The 25,013-nt window shown below is 31.5% G+C and overlaps 1 protein-coding gene and 1 long non-coding RNA gene across 3 annotated transcripts; one reads left to right on the forward strand and one right to left on the reverse strand.

Moving 5' to 3' along the window:
- The first annotated feature begins 10,928 nt into the window (after positions 1-10,928).
- On the forward strand, positions 10,929-16,249 carry LOC117926385. Of its 2 annotated transcripts, XR_004653122.1 has the most exons (3): positions 10,929-12,092; positions 12,338-12,428; positions 15,993-16,249. It is a non-coding gene; the product is annotated as an uncharacterized LOC117926385 (long non-coding RNA). The 2 variants fall into 2 exon arrangements; XR_004653123.1 differs by lacking the exon at positions 12,338-12,428.
- Positions 16,250-19,268: 3,019 nt separating this feature from the next.
- Positions 19,269-23,258, reverse strand: LOC117926285 (cellulose synthase-like protein H1). Its single transcript, XM_034845370.1, has 9 exons — positions 22,786-23,258; positions 22,359-22,683; positions 22,081-22,209; positions 21,437-21,553; positions 21,152-21,364; positions 20,921-21,044; positions 20,611-20,798; positions 20,106-20,456; positions 19,269-20,008 (listed from the first exon to the last, which is right to left on the reverse strand). Exons 1-9 carry the CDS (start codon positions 23,046-23,048, stop codon positions 19,463-19,465), a joined length of 2,256 nt encoding a protein of 751 aa, XP_034701261.1. The 5' UTR covers positions 23,049-23,258; the 3' UTR covers positions 19,269-19,462.
- Positions 23,259-25,013: the final 1,755 nt, after the last annotated feature.

Consider the following 25,013-nt stretch of genomic DNA (forward strand, 5'->3'; position numbering starts at 1 on the left):
TATATATATATATATATATATATATATATATAATTTTAAAACAGTTGTAAAGAAAAAATTTATTAAGGATAATTTGTAAAAAAGATAATTTTAAACTGACAATGGAAAATTGTAAGAAAATTTTCCTACTCCAAAAAGAACTTTAAGGAAATTTGGTACATCGTTAAGAAATTTTGATACATCCATAATTTACATTAAAATTAAAAATAAAAAAGCAAAGTTTTAAAATCTCATATTTTTTTAGTTGATGTATGGTTACATAAGTTCCCCTTAAAGATATTTGTGAAACCCCACAGTTAGTAACTGTGATTTTAAAGAAAATTGTAAAACCACAATCTATGATTGTGGTTTTTAAGGATATTTTCAAAACCACAATTACTAACTGTGGTTTTATGGTTATTATGATAAAAAATATTTTAAAAATAATATTAAAATCACAATACCACTAAAACGGGGGTGAAGTAAAAATAATTTTGAAACCATAGTTACTAATTGTGGTTTTAAGAAAAATTGTAAAACCACAGTCATAAATTGTGGTTTTAAGGATATTTCTAAAACTTTTAAAACCACAGTCACCCGACGGTAATTTTGCACACTTAAAAAAATAAAATTCATATAGATGTTTACATGGATACAAAAAATTAATTTGACAAATATTTTGAGATGAGTACTATTCTTATCATTTTTTTCTACCGGATTATTTTGGACATAAACTCAGAGTTAGGTGTAAAAGTACAATCATCTTGATGGAACTGTCCTCTCCACATCTTTGTGGGATCCATCAAAATTTAATTTCACCCGTATCTTTTGGAAATCTCTATAGCTTGGTTGGGACTTTGTCTCCTTGTAGAGTGTGAACTTCGAGGATAGATATGAAATATTGCTTTTTCAATGACTTGATGGTTATTGTTTTTTTTTTTTTATTTATCAAAATGGGCCAACACTGTCATTTTGATCAATAGGAGTTGGGCAACAATCTTTAGTTCAATCACAAGGTATGACTCCAGTTTCTCAACTCTTTCCTTCATATGTCACGAGTTGGGTTAACTTGTATTCACCAAGAACCTCTTAGTAGAGAAGGGAGTCCATTTCGAAGCAAAAGCAATGGAAATAATTTATTCTGGACCACAGTCGATTCCAAGGGAGTTTCAGTGAAATTTCATCCAATCAATTTTCTAAGATGATCAACACTCCAAGTTTCATTAAAAGCCAGACCGTCGTTAATGTTTTGATATGCCCACATCGTTTCTTCTCAAAGGTGGATTCATTCGTGAAGAGTTTCTCATCCAACCATCCATTCATAGATCAGAAGGAAAATATTCTGGGCCATCATCCACCATCCATCTTTGACAAACAATGCTTTCGACTCTAAATGTCTTGAATTTAATTCTCTAACAGGCTCAATTGCACATGATATATAGACTGATACTGATGCATAATGATGCATTGACTTATATATATATTGAAAGTGGATGGAGCATTTTCTGAGAAAAATGAATTGAATGAAAAATTAACTTCATATGAATCTTAAAAAACTAATTTCGGTAATAAGATTAAGGAAGCAACTTGTGAACATCATAATTTGCTAAGAAAAAAAATTAAGTTCCTTGATTTTGAATAAATCCTTAACCTCTCAAAGTTAGATGGTAGGAAAAAGATCTTTGGAAGTCAAAATACTAAAGTTTCCATCTTCACCCTAAAATTTTAAATGAAATGATTCAAAATGAGAAAGTCGAGAGACGAGTTTAGGATACATAAACAAGTCTAGAACTACTATAAGTGACAAAATTACTTTTATGAAAACCTAGGAAAGTTCCTTTTTTGGGGAATATAACTCTAAGTAAGGTCCTAAGTGCACTACATATAAGAGACCAAGACCTAATGCTAATAAGTGTTATAGTAGTAGGCTCTTTGAAAAATTTCAATTGCATGTTAATAAGCTAGTCAATGGGTCAAATTATTTTAAAATCAGATTTTGGATATTAGAAAATATAATAGGTCTCACACTAGAACTCCTCCAAAACTAGACAAATTAATTAAGAAAGCTAACCTAATTTTCAACATGCAATTTTACTTTATTAAGAATTTTATTCTATTAAAATATTATCACTCTAATTTTCAACATGCAACTTTGCTTTTTGAAGATTTTTTTTCTATTTTGACTTGATCTTTCACATTAAAATCACTTAATTTTCTATTTTGTCTTTTATTTTCCTCGATTTAATCAGTATGTTCTTGAAATTATTTCTTCTTTTATTTGTATGTGGGGGAACTCATGCTCTTCCATATTCATATTAATGAGAGTGGAGAATGAAGAAAATATATGATAAAGAAGAGAACATTTGATAAAACGTAATTTTCTTCCTTTTTTCTCATCATTTTTTCACTAATTAAATAAAAGATAATTTTCTCCATAAGAAACTTTGAAAAAAGCTAAACATTCACCACAAAATCAATACGATTAAAAAAAAATTATCTAGGTTTTAGAAAACTTTAAATAAAAAGTAAACAAAAATAATCGATTCACAATAAAATATACAATATAAACCATAGATCATTAGCATAAAGAAAAAATTTCGGAAGAAATTTTTTTACCTTATATCTTTTGAAATTAGAGAAATTACCTTTATTTTGATTGTAACAACTAAAACACAATTTGATTGAAAGAAGAAAGAGAAGGAAAAGAGAAAATATGTCCAGTTAAAAAATGATGTATATGTATTATTTCCACGTGTACAACATTGCCTTGGCTTCAGGTTTGATAAAAATAATTGGTCCATTACATAACAGTATAAACTTTTGGATGAGTTTATTAAAAAAAAAAATACATCTAACCACTTTATGAAACTTATGTTCAAATTGGCCTCTTTGGTGCCATGTTACAAAAAAATATTTTTTTTTCATCATTTTAGTTAAAGCCTCAATTGGCAACTGAGATTTCATTTTTAAACTGAAGCCTTAATTGGCAATTATGGCTTCATTTTTGAACTAAAGTCTCAATTGGTAATTGAGGCTTCATTTTTAAACTGAAGCCTCAATTGATAATTATGACTTCATTTTGAATTAAAGTCGCAATTCCCTATTGAGGCTTCATTTAATTTTATTTTTAAATTTAAAATTTAATTAAAAATTATTAAATAACAATTTATTGAAATTAAAAATACATACTTTAATAATAAATTATTTATATTTAAACTTAAGAATCTAATATTACTTTAACAAACATAAATGGATGGATAGAAGATATTATAAATGAATATTTTATTTATTAATAAATTAATAAATTTATATAATATGTAAATAAGATATAGAATTATATAATTTATTAATTTAAGATATTTTTTTTTAAGATATTAATTTATTTGTATTATATCAAATTTATCCATGGGTTCTCTCCTTGGGGAGGGAGGGATATGAAACTATACATGTTTTTTTTTTTTTTTTTTTTTTTTTTCAGCATATAAATGTTTAGTGGGTATTTTTTGTGACTTTGATGAAACTACTAAAAATTATATTTTTTAGTAGAATTTTTCTAATTAATTTCATTAACTAATTTTGTCAAAAAATCTATATATGGAAACTTAAGAGTATACTATTATTTCGATAAAGATAAATTTGTCATAAAACAAATAAATTAATATCTTAAAAAACAACAAATTAAATATCTTAAATTAATAAATTATAAAATTTTATAACTTATTTGTATGTCATATAAATTTATTATGTTAGGATTATTATTTTATTGTATTATATTTATCAATTTATGTTTATTGAAGTAATACTATATTTTTAAGTTTAAATATAAATAATTTATTATTAAAGTATATATTTTTAATTTCAATAATAAGTTGTAATTTAATAGTTTTTAATTAAATTTGAAAGTAAAAAAAAATATTAACCGAAGCCTCAGTTGTCAAATGACACTTTAGTTAAAAAAAAAAAAAAGTCTCAATTGACAACTACGACTTTAGTTCAAAAACTGAAGTCTCAGTTAACAACTACGATTTTAGTTCAAAAAGGAAGTCTCAGTTGTCAATTGAGGTTTTAACTAAAATTTTGAAAAAAAAATACATTTTTATGACATAACTCCTACGTGGCATCAAATAGGCTAATTTGAACATAAGTTTCATAAAGTGGTTATATCCAATATTTTTTTTAATAAATAGGCCATTTTTTTAAAAAAAAATATAGGATCAAACCACTTTATGAAACTTATGTTCAAATTAACCTCTTTGATGCCACGTAGACACCATGTCATAATTTTTTTTTTCATCATTTTAATTAAAACCTCAATTGACAACTGAGCTTCGTTTTTGGACTGAAGTCGCAGTTGCCAACTAAGACTTCAATTTTTGAACTAAAACCGCAGTTGTCAATTGAGGTTTCATTTTTGAACTAAAGCCTCAATTGGGAACTGAGGCTTCATTTTTTAACTGAAACCGTAGTTGCCAACAGAGACTTTAATTTTTGAACTGAAGCTGCAGTTGCCAACTGAGACTTCATTTTTGAACTGAAGCCTCAATTGACAACCGATGCTTCATTTTTTAACTAAAATCGCAGTTGACAACTAAGACTTTGTTTTAAAACCGAGGCCTCAATTAGCAACTGAGGCTTCATTTTTGAACTAACGCCGTAGTTTCCAACTGAGACTTCATTTTTAAACTGAAACCTCAATTGGCATCTGCGACTTTATTTTTGAATTAAAGTCGCAATTGTCAATTGAGGTTTTAGTTAATTTTTTTTTTAAAATTTAAAATTTAATTAAAAATTAGTAAATTACAATTTATTATTGAAATTAAAAAAATATACTTAAATAATAAATTATTTATATTTAAACTTAAAAATCTAGTATTACTTCAACAAACATAAATTGATAAATAGAAGATATTATAAATGAATATTTTATTTATTAATAAATTAATAATCTTAAAATAATAAATTTATATAACATATAAATAATATATAAAATTGTATAATTTATTAATTTAAGATATTTAATTTGTTTTTTTTTAAATATTAATTTATTTGTATTATGACAAAGTTATTTTTATCGAAATAATAATATACTTTTAAGCTGTAGTTGCCAACTGAGATTTCAATTATTATTTTTTTTTTACTTTCAAATTTAATTAAAAACTATTAAATTACAATTTATTATTGAAAATAAAAATATATACTTTAATAATAAATTATTTATATTTAAACTTAAGAATTTAGTATTACTTCAACAAACATAAATTGATAAATAGAAGATATTATAAATAAATATTTTATTTATTAATAAATTAACAATTTTAAACAATAAACTTATATAACATATAAATAATATATAAAATTGTATAGTTTATTAATCTAAGATATTTAATTTGTTATTTTTAAGATATTAATTTATTTGTATTATGAAAAATTTATCTTTATTGAAATAATAGTATACTTTTAAGCTGTAGTTGCCAACTAAGATTTCAATTTATTTATTTATTACTTTAAAATTTAATTAAAAACAATTAAATTACAATTTATTATTGAAATTAAAAATATATACTTTAATAATAAATTATTTATATTTAAACTTAAGAATCTAGTATTACTTCAACAAACATAAATTGATAAATAGAAGATATTATAAATAAATATTTTATTTATTAATAAATTAATAATCTTAAAATAATAAACTTATATAACATATAAATAATAGATAAAATTGTTTAATTTATTAATTTAAGATACTTAATTTGTTGTTTTTTAAGATATTAATTTATTTTTATTATGACAAATTTATCTTTATTGAAATATTAGTATACTCTTATGCCACAATTGCCATATATAGATTTTTTTGACAAAATTAGTTAATGAAATTAAATAGAAAAAGTCTACTAAAAAATGTAATTTTTGGTAGTTTCATCAAAGTCACAAAAAATACCCAATAAACATTAATATAGTGGAAAAAAACATATATAATCTCACACATCTCCATAAGGAGAAAACTTATGTGTAACTGGTACTCTCTTCCTTTTTTGGAGGCTCCTCTCTAACTATAGTAGGTACTACATGTGACACATGAAGAACATTTGTCTGTGATGGGGTTGGAGCTGGAAATAGAGGTGGTAGTGGAGGTAGCAATCTAGGTCGACGTAGGCCCTACCTACCCCTCGGAATGGCTAGCGGTAAATCTAGTTGAGTAGATGTGTCAATTTGCATTGATGGTGGGTCTGAAGAGGTAGGAGGTTGTAATGGAGTAAGTCTAAAGAGGTAGGAGGTTGTATTGATGGTGGGTCTAAAGAGGTAGGGGGTTGTGCTGATGGTAGGTTTGAAGAGGTAGAGGGTTGTAATGGAGTAAGTCTAAAGATTGTACTGATGGTGGGTCTAAAGAGGTAGGGGGTTGTGTTGATGGTGGGTTTGAAGAAATAGGGGCTTGAACTGAAAGTAAGTCAAAAGAAATAGGGGGTTGTACTGATAATGGGCCTAAAGAGATATGGGGTTGCACTGATGGTAGGTTTGAAGAAGTAGGGCGTTGCACTGAGGGTAAGTCTGAAGAGATGAGTGACTGTACTAATCGTGAGGATAAAAAGGTGGGAGACTATAATGATGCTGATACTGACGATGTGATGGGCTAACAACTAATATATCTACCTCTCACTTGAGATGTCGACCGACCTTGAACAAGTGGTGGTCAAACAACTATCGACTGAGCTTGTGACCTACCTCCTCCATGCTCTACATGTGGGATACAATAATCCTCTTGAATAATGCACATAACATCAGTGGCCATATGAATAATATCAACAATACCAGTGTGACAAACATCACTATCAGAGTCCTCCAATGCATGACCTCCTCGAGATATGATCGATGTCATAGTCTCAATCTGTCACATAAAATGATATATAATTATTTGTTGGAATAAATATTATACACAATATGTACATAATATTAAAGTGATACAAACCAATAAGTGGGCAGATAAGGCAATAGTCTGGTACCGCATAGGTCCAAAATCATCCATATGTGTAATAAAACGACATGTAATATGACGATACCATGTCATGTACGGAGCATGGTAGTCCATATGAGGCTCTATAAGCTCCGCAGTGACAATGTGGTCTTCCTAGCCTCCCATAATGCCACGTAGCGCTTATGATATAACCTCCAATCAAACTGAGGTCGACTACGTCGATATATGGAGTGAAGGTCAGAATCTACATAGGATGTCTAAGGAATACCCTGTATGAGTCCAAATTTTCGCAACACACTCAAAACGATGCCACTCAACAATATAAAATAAAAATAAAATGGTGACATAGTCCGCCAAATATCCTAATCAGCTAAACAAATGTCTGGAAGAAATGCTAGTATATCATCTGTGTAAGAGTGCCATAATACCTGATATATTCAAATTTTAGTATGTATTTAATAAAATATAAATTATAATATTAATATTAATAATCTTGTTAAAGAATACTAATATTTAGCCCAAACCTGATAAGATCGTTGTTTATCAAACTCATCTCTGTATGTGACCAAGACATGATGAGGAATGTCTCTATGAGATAAGGGAACTCTCCTCCTACTCTCTAGTGCATCTGGCAGGAATCTCTTATCTATAGGCACTGTAGTGTGCATGGGGAAGTGATCTACTAGGACGACCCACATGTAATCGCTCCCATGACCATAACTAAAAATGAAACAAAATTATGTTTAAATGCACATAATTATGAAAAAATTACATAATTTATAAGACTTGTAGTTATACCTGCAACAACTATAATGGTCCTGCAATAGTTTCTGCACTATCTAAGCTAGCTCAACATAACTCTCGATAAAGATGTGCTAGTGTTGCACTCCCTTAACTATATTGTGCAGTCTCACCAAAATCTCTTAACATGTGTAGAATTACTAATTGGAGGTAGGTTCCTTTCTTATCTGGAAATAATGAACTACCAACTAATAATAAAAGATATGCTCTAGCATGGCGCTATAACGTGACCTCATCTAAAACCTCTGGTGGTAAGTAGGAGAAATAGGTAGTAATAAAGCGAACTCTAAGGGATGCTCCACGAATATCAGTCTCTGTCGGTCGAACACCCAATAACTCCTCACAAAGTACATGCCAATTGATATCTATAGAACCAATGATAGGATGACCGTGTACACGTAATCCAAATAAAATGGCTATGTCCTGCAATGTGATGGTCATCTCACCAACTAGCATGTGGAATGTGTGCGTCTCTGGGCGCCATCTCTCTACCAGTGCAGTAATAAAAGGTCAATCAACCTTAACATGCCCCACTCGATGAAAGACATAAAATTCTGGTTGTATAATGTATGACCGAACACAATCATCCAAAACCCATTCTCAACGAAACCTGTGTCAACAAGTCAAAACACGACCCATATCCGGATCAACACAAATGGTGGATGATTGATGTCGATGCTGAAGAGTAAGCACAGATGTATCCTCAAGGTCAAGACGAATAGGAAACAACCGAGTATCCATGTCTGCATGTACATCAATACATGATATAAGCAAAATATGAATGAATTGACAAGAAACAACAATTTCTAACAACATGAATTTCATGATTAAAATTTTAAAAATTTGAGCAACATCTCCCCTAAATAGTAGAGATTCAGATTTTTTAATGTGACCTAATATAAGTGACAATAAACAACAATTTCTAACAACATGAATTTCATTATTAAATCATAAAAATTTGAGTTGCATCTTCCCTAAACAGTAAAGATTCAGTTTTTTTTTTCATGTAACTTGATATAAGTGACAAAAAACAACAATTTCTAACAACGTGAATTCATGATTAAAGTTGTAAAAATTTTAGCAGCATCTGCCCTAAACAGTAAAGACTCAGATTTTTTTTCCATGTAACCTGATATAAGCAAAATATGAATGAATTGACAAAAAAACAACAAATTTCTAACAAACAAACATCAATAAGATGTTCAATAAGATAATTTCCACATATATTTTAAAACGATTATGGTCAATATTAGTAAATAAGAAAATAACAGTACAATAAGATGTTCATGAAGTACATCAACTCCTCCTATCATTGGTTTCTCTATTAGAACAAGAACATTGATTGTGACCCGATTGCTTGCAAAGTCTATATGTTTGTGGAGTTCTAGTTTTCCTTGCATCCATCTCATTATGCGAACGACTTGATTTTGGTCGACCAGAAGTTAGACGCTTCATTGAGTCTGAGGGTACTATTATTGGTCCATTATATTAAGGCCACTCCAACTCATCAAATATGGGATAAAACAAGGGAGCCCATGTTGATAGGTAACCACGTGTGGTATAATAACCTTGTACAAATTGTCGAAAATCAGTTGCTCGATAATGACTAGCAGCAAGAATGTGTGAACATGGGAATCCTAACAAAAGTGTTTTGTTACATGTGCAAGACCCCCTTTGAAGGTTAACATGATGTGTGCGGGGTTTCCTATTATTGTTTCCAACAGAGTGTCTAGTTTTAACATGAAAACATCCCTCCACATGATCATACAAAACAGCCTCATGTGAACCCGCCTTAACAACTTTAGCCTTTATCTTGGCGTCAATATATGAAGTGAATTCTTTACCTGAAGTGAGTCGATTGGCACCATGATCTCGCCTGACTGTAATGTAACTATTAACCCGATAGAAAGTTAACTGGACTAAAGCTATTATTGGTAAGTTACGAGCACCCTTAAGGACACCATTAAAAACTTTAGACATGTTAGTTTTCATAATCCTATATCTCCGCCCACCATCATGTGAGAGTGCCCATTTTTCAAGAGGAATTTGCTCCAACCAATTTCTAGCCTCGGCATTTATCTAACCAATTGTATCCATGTGAGAAATAATTTTTTTAACTTTACTCTCCATTGCAACCCTACACATGAAATCCTTTAAAGTTTTATCTTTGAACTTTGTGTTGAAGTTACTCTCTAAATGATGCATGCAAAATCTATAATAAGCATCCGGCTCAGTCCATCCTAAATATGTTTCATTTACAGCTCCTATAATGTCTGGATGACGATCAGAGATCACACACAAGCCTTTTCTTTGTGTTACTCCAACTCTGGTACATGCTGAAAACCAAAACTATATGTATTCTCTCATTTTGTAATGGAGAATGCAAGTGGAAACAATTGGTTATTACCATCACATCCCATAGCAATCAGCAAAGTCCTTTTATATTTTCCATACAAATGTGTCCCATCAATACTGAGAACTGATCGATAGTAAGTAAACCCTTTTAATAGATGGAGCGAATGCCAAAAAACACGTTGAAAAATTTCTTCATTCGGTTGTTTCTAGGAACCATTTTGGAATACACAATGCATCCATGATTTGACCGCTCCAAAGCAAGGAAGAAACGAGACAACTCTGCATAAGACTTGTACCAATCACCAAATAATTGAGTCATTGCTTTTCTTTTTGCCTTCATTGTTTTTTGATAAGAAATTTGGTAACCAAATTGTTCCCCAACAACAACTTGAATTGCAACAACTGTAATGGTCATTTATGCCTTCACCAATGTTTCAATATACTCAGATACAAAGCTAAAATCCAACTGTGAATGATCCTAATTAATACATGGATTGACACATGTATGAGGATCTTCGTACTTTGTGATTCTAAACATACCTGTATCTTTCACCGTCATTGCCCTTCACTACTACAAAAAAGCAAAACAAGGACGCTCTTATCCTTGACGCTTTTGAAAAAGCGTCATTGTTTAGTTAGATATACTAAAATGTTGGCGCTTGTTTACTATGACGCACGCCTCTATAAGCGTCATTGAACTGTAAAAGTTTAAAGACGTTGGCGCTTATTTTAAGCATCATTGTATACAGATTTCAATAGGCATCCTTGGCGCTAAAAAGCGCCATGTTCTTTCTTACATAGTATGTAATATATTTCCCATTACCTCCATATGATTCGCCGCACCCGCCAAAAGACATATTTAGCACCCCAACAAGCCTTAGAAGACCAGCTGTGAGTATCAAAACCCTTCAAAGACCAAAAACCCTTAGAGCATAAAAAACCCTAAGCCTTCACTCTCGTTGAAAACCCTAAGCCTTCTCTCTCTCTATTGAAAACCCTTAACCTTTGGAAGAATACTATATTCAGACTCCGATCTACAATTATTCTTAACTTGTCGGTAATGGAGTCTCATAGATTTGAGTGGCAACGAAATCAAAAGTGAGGCGGGAGACAATTTTGTGGTGGTACATCACATCGTGAAACAACGACGTGTAGTTGGTGAGTAGCTAGAGCTGTTTAGGGGTTTTCATTTTCAAGATCCTGTTCCAATTTCCTCCGTGAAACAGCCAGAAAATGTGAAGGTTTCTGTTCTAAGACCAGCTCGAATCTGATCTGCATTTGGTTAGGAAGATTTATTTTGGGGGTCAATAGAGTTCGAATCAAAGGACCATCCAGATGAGAAGTCCATGGGTTGGAAGAAAAGGAAGCTTTATGGAGATGATGGTCACTGCAGGTAACATAGGCATGGAAATTAGAAATCTTATTGTGAAAGGTAAAAAGTTTTAGCAAAAGCAAATTTTTTTTAGCAAAAGTGAAAATTTTTAATTGGAAAGATTTTAAAAATTGGGACTCCGTGGATTGTGAATTTGTGACTTGAAGGGTTGGCTATTTGGAATGAGTTTTTGCATTTTTGTGGAAACAAAGCTGCAAATTTTCATATTTTTATGGATGAATAATCCTTTGCATGTATAAGATCCTTGTAGGATTTGAAAATGCATCAAATTTCTGTCATCACTATAGTGGCAATTCCTACTTGTATCATGATTCTTGACTTGATTCCCAAGTTTCCAACTTAGTTGGGGGTGTGGCAGTTCTGTTGCTGATTTATCTTCTATGTTAATAAGGAAAAGGGATGTTTGGTAAGTCTTGTATGGTATACGATGGAGCCTTTTCTATTGGTAAATTCACATGTTGTTTTTCCTATTGAACTGTTGTTTTTCTCTCTTTATTTCTTTAAAGCTAATTTTGGTTGCTATTTTGTGCATAGTATCTGTAACAGAGCCTCCTTGAGAGTTATTCATCTAGTTGAAGGCTTCCCTTTGTGGTATTGCTACTTTATGCTTGCTAGAAATATTTAATCATCAATTAACTATCTGAATAGTTTCACTTATTAATGTCATTCAAAATATGATTCTCTTTCTTGTGTTTATATGTTCTAAGAAGAAGATTTTCCAGCATTAACTTTTGCTCTGTTCTAAAGAATGCCATTCAACCATTACAAATGAAACTATCTAGAAATTAGGAATTAGTTATTTATATAAAAACTGAAACAACTGTTCTTTGAATTAGGTGTCAAGAAAAAGAAACACACACAATTGCAATGCTTTCTTAAAGAGGAAAGCATAAACTAGGTGTACCAGAATGTGACAAAAATCTCAAGGTAAATTCCCATTTCAATGTTGATTCCCAACACCTCAAAAATGTATAAAACAGGAAACATAATGGAATTCTTTCTAATTTTCTGTTACTTGTTCTTTATCTAGTCTCTTATGGATGGGTTTCTTTAGATATATGAGATTTGGGATTAAGAGATAGGTTGGAACCCTATTTAAGTTTCAGTTTTTTGAGAAACTATCACAATTTGGAGATCTACAACCATTCTGTCTTTACATTTTTCATGTTAAACATTGCAATAATCAATTTTCAATTTTGCCAAAAGGCCTATAATTGATATGAATGTTTATTAGAATATGTGTGGTGTTGCTGAAATTTCTTTTATTCTCTTTATTAAAAAAAAAATAGTTGGTATTTTTTCTATGGTGGTGAAGAAGCATAAGAATAAGGGGCTTGAATCACTTGTATCCTCTAATAAATAGTTTGGTCTGAATGAAGAAAAAATAAGACAAATTAGTGGGATCATGCTGGTATTTAACCTTTAGGAAAACACTATTATTAGTAGTAGATTACATTACTTCTGCATGCACCATTATTAGCTGTGCAGAGGCATTGTGAAGATCTAAGGTTGGGAAAGCTATGAGGGAAGGAGTTTGTGGAAAGAATGATGAGGGCATTATGTGTGGGTATTTTAGGTTAGATTACGAGAGGTAAAAATTGAGGAGAAGAGTAATATGAGGTTAGGTGAAGAAGCTCGATAGAGCAAAAGACTATGGATGAGGGGTTTTCTAGATAGGAAAAGTCATTGTGGGTATTCTACGGAGGAAGGAAAGAAAGAAAGAGGAGTGAGGGTGCAGTGGGGTCTCTCTCTTTTTTATGCCTTTTTTTTATTAGGTAGTGGAGAGTATTGTGGGCTTTTTGTTTTTGGCATAAAAGTGGGAGGTTTTGGGCTGGAAAAAGACTTGATGCTCAATTGATTTGTTATTATTATTATTGTTGTTGTTTTATGTTTTGGTAGGATTCTGAAGAAGTCTTTGAAGATATTTAGATTATGATAGTTAAACATGGTTTTTTCCTAATTTTGTTGATACTAGAATCTTTGAAGTAATCACAAAAATTCATTTATTTCTCTTTTTTCTTAAGCTTTTGGAATATTAATAATGGAGATGTGATGACCTAAGTATAGTTTTTGTTTATTCATTTTAAGTTTCTTATTTGTACATTTATTTTTAGTATTTGTAATTTATTATACATTGTGAAATAAATTGTAGTAAGAAAATTATTTTTATTATTTTTTTGGTATTCACTATATTTTGAGATCTTATTTCTATTTATTTATTCAATGTTCTAAAATAATTAAACTCTAGTAATAAACCGTAGAAATTTTTTTCATGTAGATTATATTTATAAATTTATTTTGAACTTTTATTAATCATTTTTGAAATTTTTTTAGGGCCAAGTCTAGATTGTGGTGGTGTCAAGGCTTCCCGAGCATTGGGTATTTCCTATGCTTAAGAAGTTCTCACATTGCATATCTCTTTCTTTCAGTTGGAGTATACATTAAATTAAAGCAAGTCTCCATCAGTTTATTTATTAATTTGTAGTAAATAAGGAGCTAGTCCTTTTATATTAAATCATGAATTAGGGATAAAAGTGTGGCCACCTCATATGCCTTTGAGATGACATCATATGGTCTTGTTAACTTGGGTTGTAGAATGTGAATTATGATGGCACTTTCAAGAATAGGGTGATTTGTTTATGTCATTTGATTTTAAGAATGCAAATTTGATCATTTTGAGAAAATATTATTTGGTTAAGGAAAATAGAGTTTTAAATTTCTCAACTCCTTGTTTTAGAATACTTTCTTAGAGAAATTAAATCATCTTGTGATTTTTAAATTAATTAGAGAAAATATGACAAATTGAGAATAGATTTTAGAATTCATTCTTCATTTTTCTTTAATATTAACGTTTTTTTTTTATTTTAATATTTAATTGGAGATTTCAATCTTCAACATGATGTCTAAGTGTTTGGAACCACATAAATGGAAGGGCTGAAACTAAAATAATTGAGATATTTTCAAATGATTGGAGCATTGAGATGCTAAAATCATAATGGGAGCTAGAGTGGGGGTGGATTATACTGCTATTGAAATTGTAGGATGTTCAAAATTTGGCATAGGCTGTAGAAACTGTGATGTTAGTCATTGATGAGGAAGGTGTTAGGATTTGATTTGAGAACTTCTTAAAGGTGATGGTAATAATCAGAACTGTTAACAATAGATTATCTATCTTCTACAAGGTTTTCTTCTCATGTTTGATTCTCTTTTGTTTCATTAATTATTGTTTGGGCTTTGTTTCTATTCTTTAATGGAAAATATTTTGTAGACTTTTTCCCATTTTCTTTTCTTTTACTAGTTTTGCTATTCTAATTATGAGAAAATTGCAAGGTGTTTTTCCTATAATTAACAAGGCAATTCAATACCTATGGGTTTACATATGTGACTTAAAACTTGAATAGTACTCAATCTCAAAGTCTCCATTGCATTGCTTAGAAAATAGCATGCATATAGGAAATGCAATTAATTAGGGAATTATAAATTTTTATTTCTATATGCTTCATTTTCACTAAAGTAATTACTTGCCAATTGAATAAGTCTATTATTGTGTATATCGGAATGATTGTGTTAGATGCTCTATTACTTAACATAAATAAAAATGGGCAAATTTAGTTTAAAGAAAGTTTGGAATTCATGGGTAAACAATCCTATTCATTTCCTACTTAAGTTTAGTTAGCATTTGAATATATATTTAGAATATTTTATTAATTTGTTATAGCCTTAATAATTTTACACTATTTTATTATCATTTTTTTAATTTTCTAATTTTGTAATTTTTTTATTTGTGAATTTTAATTTTACCAAAAGATTTCTATAGTGTTCTTAAATTTATTTGTTATTAATAACATTTGTAGGAAATGAGCAAATAATATTTGTTATTAATCCAAGATATATTAGTATTCTTAATCAATTTATTTATTCAGGCTATACATTAAACTACGAAAAAACTGCTCTTTAGTTCCTATTTCTCTTTTATTCTCAATTGTTGGTGACTCTATTAACCTATCCAATTAGAGGATAACTTATATACACAAGAAACGATAATCACAATTAATCCTCTAAAAACTAAGAATTATATAACATATAGAATTTACTAATAAATAGAAATATTAGATATTCATTGTTTTAATTCTTAAATACTCTTAAATCATGTTTCTTAGTTGTTACTCTTTTCCTCAACATTATCGACCGCTATTTCATATCTTCTAACAATGAAAATCTCTAACCATATTTTTTTCATCAATATTAGTAATGAGAAACATGTTGCTAAATGTACCAAGTTTTTGCTTAGTCCTAACTAAGAACCCACTTCAAGGGAATCCCTTAAGAAATTTTTTGCTTTAACTAGGGAGTTTATGGTGGTGAGCAAAGTTGAATTAATTTTTGTGAAGATTTATAACTTCAATTATACTTATTGATTGTTGCATGTAGTTTAAAGGTTTTGTATTCTTTCTATCTTTATTTATTTATTATTTTATTTTTTTTATATAGGTTGCAAAGGAAACAGATTTACCAAAAATAGAGAAATTGTTATGTTGAAGGAGGTGATATTGAAAACCATGAAGATTCTATCAATGGGCTAATTGAAAGGTTGAACTAGATTTTTGTAGATTATGGTTTCTCTTATTACTCATTGTATTAATGTTTGGCCTAATGTTGAAGGAATTACACATTCTTGTTGAAATCTTTTGATATAATTGATAAATTTATATGTAATTTGTAAATAAGTAGTTAAAATAATTATTCAATATTTGGAGATATTTTATTTGATAAATTTAATTTAATTTTATGATATATTTTTTAATTTTATTTAATTATATAGGAAATCCATTATTTTAGTAATATGATATAAATTTCATTTTTTAAAAAAGAAATTTTAAAGATGACACTTTTAAAAGTGCCATTGAAAAGATTAATCAAAGATGACGTTTCTATAAGTGTCAATGTTGACAATTTTATTAAAATTATTTAAAGAGAAAATGCTAGAAAATGACGCTTTTATAAGTGTCATAGTTAACATTATTCAAAGATGACGTTTCTTAAAACGTCATTGAAAGCTTAAATCAAATATGGCGCTTCGTAAAAGCGTCATTATTGACCGAAACATATAATGACAGGCCAGAAGATGACGCTTTAGAGAAGCGTCATCTTTTACCTTTCTTGACGCTTAAAAAACGTCATTATTTCCCTTTTTCCTTGTAGTGCTTAGTCGCCATTGGCATTCTGGTGCTTTGTTATATTTAAGAACTAACACACTTGCATTTGATCTATAAATAGTAAACTCTTGGTGCGACTTTATAGAAAACATCTTCACAACATGTTGCAAATTTGATTTTGAGGGAAATATTTGGCCAATTGATAACTTTCCATCAACATTTCCTAAAGTTGGCTTTTTCTATGGAGTCCAATCACTTACAACACAATTAATTGCCTCGTCCATATTTAAAAATTGTGGTGTAGGTGGCATATGGTATGAAACGGGTGCAAATGTTGCCTCTAGGTTGTCATTAGAAATATTAACTTGGGTGCCATGTGAGGAGGCAACTGGTGATGTGTTTTCAACCTCAAACGCAATCTTAGGATTATTAGACCTATCACCAACTTCAAGGTTCACAAATCTTGTGCTTTCACATTCCACAACTTGTTGGACCATTACCAAATCAATATTTTCTCTTTTACAACAATTTTCATCATCATTAGGTAAATGAATCTCATCCGTGTCGATTGCATCATCTCTATCATCTCTCTCATTTTTGTCATCAACATCAGTACCACCTATCGACAATCGTGTCAAATGACCCATTTCATTATTCAAATGATAGTGGTTGAGAGCTTGCTCTATGAATAATTGAACTAAAGACATTCCATACTTCGATGACACCACTAGCATACGTGCAACTGTCTAATCATTTCTCACCACTAATGATTGAAATTTGTTCATTTCAGTTGGATGTCGACATTTCAAGACTAATTGATAGTGTCTGTCAACACCAATGATATCATATATCATCTTCAACAACTCCAAAAAGGTCGTATGAATGGGCACATCTATAGGCTCAATCTCTACATTATTTCCAATATATCTCAAATCCGTTTATGTCCTCAAAATTGTTCAATTCCAATAACATAACACTTCTACTGTGAAATCAGTTATAATCGTCTTCACATAGATAATAACAAAAGGTTATTACATAAAAAAATAATATTTATTCAAGTAAAAAATAATACTTTACGGTCAATGATTCATAAAATACAAGAATAAACCAAATAAATATTGAAATGGAACAAAACTTCATATCTAAATAGAAAACACTTGGAAATTCTAAATACACCAAAACCTTAACTTTACTTCTTACTCCTCATTATTCTTTACTTTTTCTTCATTTTCCTCATTTCTTATCCCTTTATCTACTTTTTCTTTTTCTTTTCCCTTATTTAAGATTAAGATTTAGGATTTGAAGAAAATGAGGGCATGACAACAAATTCACATATCATTTTTTTTTCAAAAAATAAAATAAAATAGTATACAGTTTAGGTTCAATTTCTTTTATAGATTTTTAAATATTAAATGATTAGTATGTCTTAATTACTACATACTTATATACAATACAAAAATTTATAAAATATTTTTAGAAAACTTGAATAGTTAAATTTCAACTTTGAATGTCGGTGAGTGCCTACAAAGAAGTTGCTTTTTCTGGCAAAAAAATGTTGAATAGTTAAATTTCAACTTTGAATGTCGGTGAGTGCCTAGAGAACTTGTAAGCCAAAAAAAATTTCTCACACATGGAACACAACCTGTAAGCCAAAAAAATTTCTCACAAAAATTTCTCATGCATGGAACATAACTTGTAAGGCAAAAAAATTTCTCACAAAAATTTATCACACATGGAACACAACAAAAAAAAAATTCTCATGAATGGAATAGAACTTGTAAGCCAAAAAAAATTTCTCACAAATATTTCTCACACATGAAACATAACCTGTAAACCAAAAAAATTTCTCACAAATGAAGTGACCTGTAAGCCAAAAAAATTTCTCACGAATGGAACAGAACTTGTAAGCTAAAAAATTTTTTCTCACAAATATTTCTTACACATGGCACACAACCTATAAGCTAAAAAAATTTCTCACAAAAATTTCTCACACATGGAACACAACCAAAAAAATATCTCACAAAAAATTCTCACGAATGGAACAGAACTTGTAAGCCAAAAAAAAAAAAAAATCTCACAAATGTTTCTCACACATGGAACACAACCTGTAAGCCAAAAAAATTTCTCACAAAAATTTCTCACGCATGGATCACAACTAAAAAAATTTCTTACAAAAATTTCTCATGAATGGAACAGAACTTGTAAGCCAAAAAAAATTTCTCACACATGGAATACAACCTGTAAGCTAAACAAATTTCTCACACATGGAACACAACCTGTAAGCCAAAAAAATTTCTCAAAAAAATTTCTTACGCATAGAATACAACCTAAAAAATTTCTCACAAAATATTCTCACGCACGGAACACAACCTGTAAGCCAAATAAATTTCTCATGCATAAACAAAACCAACCTCAACTTTGCAACTCCAAAAATGTCTCTTATAGTGACCTACTGGTGGGGCTAGGGTTTTAAAGAAACTTTGGAGACAACCAACCATGGGGTGGGAAGCAAATGGGAAAGTTAAAAAAAATAATATAAAAAAATGTTCTTTGATTATGTGGACAGATGAGGCTATTTAACAATAGTTTCACCTTAAGCCCAATTTTAATATTAAGTTTGGGGAGAAGGTCATTTTGACCCAAAACTCCTTTTGGATAGTTTAACTGCTTGTGATCATTACATCATTTCAGTTCAAGGAGCTACTGCTACGTCAATGGTGGAAAGCAAACTGCCATTATAGTACATGTCATAACACACTTGATTAACAATTATGCTTTAATAAACTGCTACCGTTTCTACTAAAATCATTTTCTTACTGTAATAGTGCAAGCAAGAAAAAGCAATGCCAAAGCTGCTGACTTGCATATAGTGGATGTGGGTATCCCATATTTTCCTTTCCCAAACAAGCCTTTAAGAAACGGCGAGAAGCATAGCACCACCCACACACTACATATTATCTCCCCTATTCTTGATTCAATCCCGACATGATCAAATAGTCCTAACAAGGCTGTAACAAGTGCCATCAGGTGCACCAACAAAAGAGTAGTGGCCGGAACAAAAATCAGAGACCCATCAAAGGTGAACCGACCAGAATCCTTGTCACTGCCCTCCCCAGGAGTAGTATATAGGTCTTTTTTGGTAACTTCAAAGACGGTCTCCAATAACCCCAGGAGCTTCAGAATGACACTTAAAAATCCAAATAACCATGAGGTCACTGTGATTATTCTCCCCATCATCAAGTTGTTCAAGCATGCTCGGATTGAAAACCCAGCTCCATAGTATTCAAATAGAGTGTGAAATTTGTAACTGACAAAGAGGGATATTGGTATCAACACAGCTGGTTCATGGACCTGCATCAATGATAATAAAACGAAGGTTGGTGAAGTACTACTACTAATGCTATGTACGTATTTAAGAGGAAAACTGAATGGTTTTGGTTTTGCTCACCTTGGGCAAGAAATGTGAGCCGGCCATGATGCAATATGCTGGCAAAGCAAGATAGCAAAGCTCCGGAATTGGCCTTAAACCCCATGAAATAATCCACATGTATGCGAGGCATTGGCGAAATTGGAGCTTTGCAGTGAAGGTGGCAATAGGTGGGCTGTTCTTGCTGAACAGGACCTCAAGGAGGCCAGTGGCCCATCTCTTCTGTTGGGTAAGTGCAGCAGGCCCGTCTGAGGGTGCGCACCCAAGAAATGCGGGAGGGTCAGGCCAGCAATATGTGGATTTCCAACCTCTTGCATGTATCCTCATACCTGTGAGGATGTCTTCTGTTGTGGTTCCATATAACCAACCAATCTGAACATGGATAGTCACATAATGCATGTAACTTCTAGTTAAGTTTCTTTTCAAAAATAAAAAATAAAAATAGATCCTTATTTAATGAAAAATGGTTGAACTAAATGTATCAATTGAGATACTATTCTTGTTGTTCTAACTATTGGCAACTCACCTTTGTGCCCCAGCTAGTTCCATACTCATAGCTGCAACTTGCAATTTGGTATGCTGCCTCAACCCGATTCGAAAGATCATATGGACAATCCGAAATCCCGCTCAACCCTGATAAAATCCTTGCAGCTGTTTTTGTGAATTCCTTTGAATTTCCGAATGTTTTTTCTAATCTCTCATCGGTTAATTTTCCTACCAAAAAGTAGAGAAAACTGTAATGCTTAGTTTCATAGCACATTTTAAGATCCCACTAAGAAAATTAAAATGGTACATAAATAAAGTGAAGAATGACCGTGGAAAAGTTGACTGCATACCATTTTTTCCTTTAATCTCCATCCTGCCATCCGGCCATGACCCATAGATAACTTTTCTTCGATGAAAACATCCCGTTCCAGAATACAGAGGTCCTTGAAGCCCTGCTATCCCACTTCCCACATACTGATTCAGCAAAACACATTAATTAATAAGAAAAATGAAAGAGGCTTCTACTAGGTGTGCTCTATAGTATGGAAGAGATCGCTCTTTACTATTGAAATTTGGCATACCTTAAACAAAACTACCATCTGATTTCCAAGTGGGTCGTCCTTTACTACATCATAGAACATTTGTGGAGACTGAACAAACCCGCAGTCCTGTTCACTCTTGGAACCGAGGAGCAAACACATTGCATGATGAAAAATCTGTGGATTGTTGGCGTACATATCACAGTCTACGTTCAGCATGAAAGGAGCATTTGTCATAGCTCCAGAGACTCTGGTCTGCTTATCATGAAACAATCAGGGGAAAAGAAGGAATATCAGTAATTATACCAATTCAAGGGGCTTCCTTACCAGAACATTCATGGCACCGGCTTTGTAATGGTGTGGATGCTTGGGATGCTTCTCTCTGGATACATAGACTAGATGTGGCAACCCATCAGAGCTACTCTCCTTGTTCTCCAATATAACCTACAAAAATCACCATTCATTGTTATAGAAATATTGTCAAATACGTCCTTTACCACCACTCGCTCTCTCAATGTTAGCCAAAAAGTAATATCTTTTAAATTGGATGCATTTTTTTTTTCTTTAAATACTAATCCACGGGGAAAATATTTAAATCCTTATGCTTTTGAAAAAATTTAATGCTATTTCGCCTTAAGATAGAGCTCATGCCAAGCTTATTCGATTTAGTATACTGAACTTTTAATCTCAACCAACCTTTGATGCATGTAACTAAATCTACATCACTGAATGAAATATTATTTTACAGTAAAATGATAATAAGTACAAAGAAATATAAAGTACAAATAGATGAAACCTTTTTGTAATATGACTATTTTTTATTAATTCCAAAGAAGTTACTTTTCAATGATAGAGAAAAACCCAAAACAATTAGTTTCAAGCTATACAGTCACTTTAATCTCTTATGATTTGCTCTAAGTGGTTGCTTGTTTTGATATAGAATTAATGATGGTGTATATATATAAACATACCTTGATTATGGTCCGATGGTTTCTCCTTTCTACATTTGAGAAAGCAACAAACTCTGCAGTACTAAGCTCATACGGCATTGACTTTAGGGCTGCATCTTCAATTTTTCGTCCAAGCTCTTGGTATCCTTCCTAAAAGAGATGAAGAGAAACAAAATTGCTTAAGCGTAAGGCAGATATCTGTAAAAGCTTTTATCAAAGCATCACTGTACAATGATAGAGAGGAAATATTAATATGATTAATCTCCTCTTATAGTTCCAACTAGGAATAGTGAGCGTACCTTAATTTTTCTATATTCTTTTAGGAAGTCCATTGAATTATCATGGGATGAGACCAACTCGCTGGAAAAGTATCTAAAGGGAGCTCTAGTTTGAATACCATACTTCTTACAGAAAGGAACCCAAAGCTTGGCAAACTTGGATGCTTCAAGGAGAGCGTAAAAGGTGAGAGGGGAAGCCCCATCATCGGACACATAGCAAGAAAGCTTGTTAGCTGGATAGTCAACCGCCAGCAGGGAGAGGACAGTGTTTACAGTGATGATAGGAGGTTCCAGGATGGGATCTGCAGTTGTCACAAACATGTCCACTGGAGGAAGCTCATCAACCCTGTTCAGAAAATCATGAGTATAGTTATATATAAAAATTGAAGGCATAAAAAAACGCCAAAGCACGTGAAGAGTTTTACTAAGAGAAGATATAATTGGATACCGATGACACTGTAGAAGGCGTTCAGGGTATGTTTTGTAGGACACAGGATTCCATTTGGAGCTCAAGTTAAGAACCCAAAGAAAGGTGAACCATGACTCACAGAGGAAGGCGACGAGCCAAGAGAGGCCATTGTTTTTGAGGGAGAGGAGACGATAAGCAAGGAGAGAGAGGAGAAGGAAGAAGATGGTGAGGTCCAAGGCTCTATGGAGTGTGTTTTTCTGGGGGATTTTTTCATAGAGAGGAGAGGGGATTGATTTGGCCATTGGAAAATGGAGGAGGATACCTTAAGAGTTGTCTTATTAGACAGATATATGGGACTCTAGTTTGTGGAGGTGTTAATAGATGCTTGGATTTATCCCTCCTTTCATAACAGCCACTCCTTGGAAGCAACCCTACAATAGTATTTCCCTTTCATTTTTATGATTGGACAAGTATTAGGACCAATGTTTTCATAATTGGACCGGTCATTGAATCGAAAAAGTTATCGGTTTACGATTCACTGGTCGGACCAGCGGTCGAACTAGTGACATCATAAATATATATTTTATATATTATTAAAATTAAAAAAACAATAATAAATAAAAATAATAAATTCTATCTAAATTTTGATAATATCTACTATATTTGTTAAGTTTTTTCACAAAATTTTTTACATGTAAATGTCAATCACCTAACATTTTCAATAATTTCAATCAATTAAAATTTCAATGTGTAATAAATAAAACAAAAACAAAAAAATAAATATTAAACATACCACTACAATTATAATCAATAAAAAAAAATTTAAGAAATTAAATATAAAACATCAAAATTTGGGAGGTTTCCCTTTTCCAGCGCATCATCTAACTTTTCTGGAACACTTCCAAGTCTTCCATCTTTCTTCTTCAGCTAAAGATTCATCCACCAACCACACATAACCTGCCTCAAAACACTTTGATAGGGAGTTGGACTTCATTACTTCAGCCAAGTACGGATTTTTTCTATCAAAGGTGGCTTGAACAACTACATTTTTCAATTGTGGGAGCTTTTCAGCATGCTGTTGGGGGTGGGGGATGGTGGGGAGCGATGGGGATTTGCAGCCATTTTGGGGTGGGGTTGGGAGGTTTCTAGCGCACAGCGCTGGGTGGAGGGGATTTCCAGCACACGGTGGGGGGCTTTCGATCGTGCGACGCAAGGAGTGGGGTTTCTAATGTTGGGGATGTGCTGTCGATGGGACGATGATACAGGCGACAGTGGAGGTACCACTGCTGATAGGATGATGCTCTAGGCGACAGTGGAGGTACCATTGTCGGTGGACGATGCTCTAGGCGGGGGAGGGGGATGGGAATAACTAAAAAAATAAAAAATGGTTGAACCAGACGGTTCAGAGGGAATCGGTTGGTTTGTCTGGTTCGCCAATCGGACCGCCGGTTCAAGCGGTACAATTTCAGTTTGATCACTTTTCGATTTAATTGGTCGGACTGGACTAGAATCGTGACCGGCTAAAGGTTAGATAGGCCAGTTCGGTCTGATTTTTAAAATCATGATCAGGACTGTATTTCTACATTATAAATGTGTTATATCTGACAAAATAAAATTATTGGTAAAGTTTTAAAAATTACACTAAAAAACTTGAGAAAATCACTTGAACCCATCCTTGAATTAGTCCTCACATGAGGTTTTTTTTTTCTTTCTTTCAAATGTTCCTTACATAACATATTACCAAATTACTATAAAAATAATTTTTCTTTTTATCCAAACATCACGTCTTAGTGTAAGTATTTCTAATTAAAGTGTTACTAAGAAAAACATTATAGGTTAAAAGTGTTTTTATCATAGTACTCTAGTTGAAATGGACATTTAAAGTAATAGATTAAAAATATCGCCTTTACTGAATTCAAGATAGTCCCTTTCAACTAATAAATTAAAAAGATCATCTTTATGAGTTGAATTTTAAGAGACAATTATGTTTTGAACCTATGAGACCTAATAATTTGTCTCTATCAAATATATATATATATATATATATATATATATATATATATATATATATATATATATATATATATATATATATATATATATTGGGCACAAAAAACATAGTGAAATAATTGCTTTGAAGGATTTATAGTTTGTATAATACCAATTAGGCGGATGTTGTTAACATCACTCTTTACATGACGTCCTTCGCGTCAATTATCTATCTCTACCACCCCTCAAGCACAATTATTCCTAAAATTAACTCTATT

The sequence above is a fragment of the Vitis riparia genome, chromosome 12 (assembly GCF_004353265.1).
Source record: "Vitis riparia cultivar Riparia Gloire de Montpellier isolate 1030 chromosome 12, EGFV_Vit.rip_1.0, whole genome shotgun sequence".
Classification (NCBI taxonomy): domain Eukaryota; kingdom Viridiplantae; phylum Streptophyta; class Magnoliopsida; order Vitales; family Vitaceae; genus Vitis; species Vitis riparia.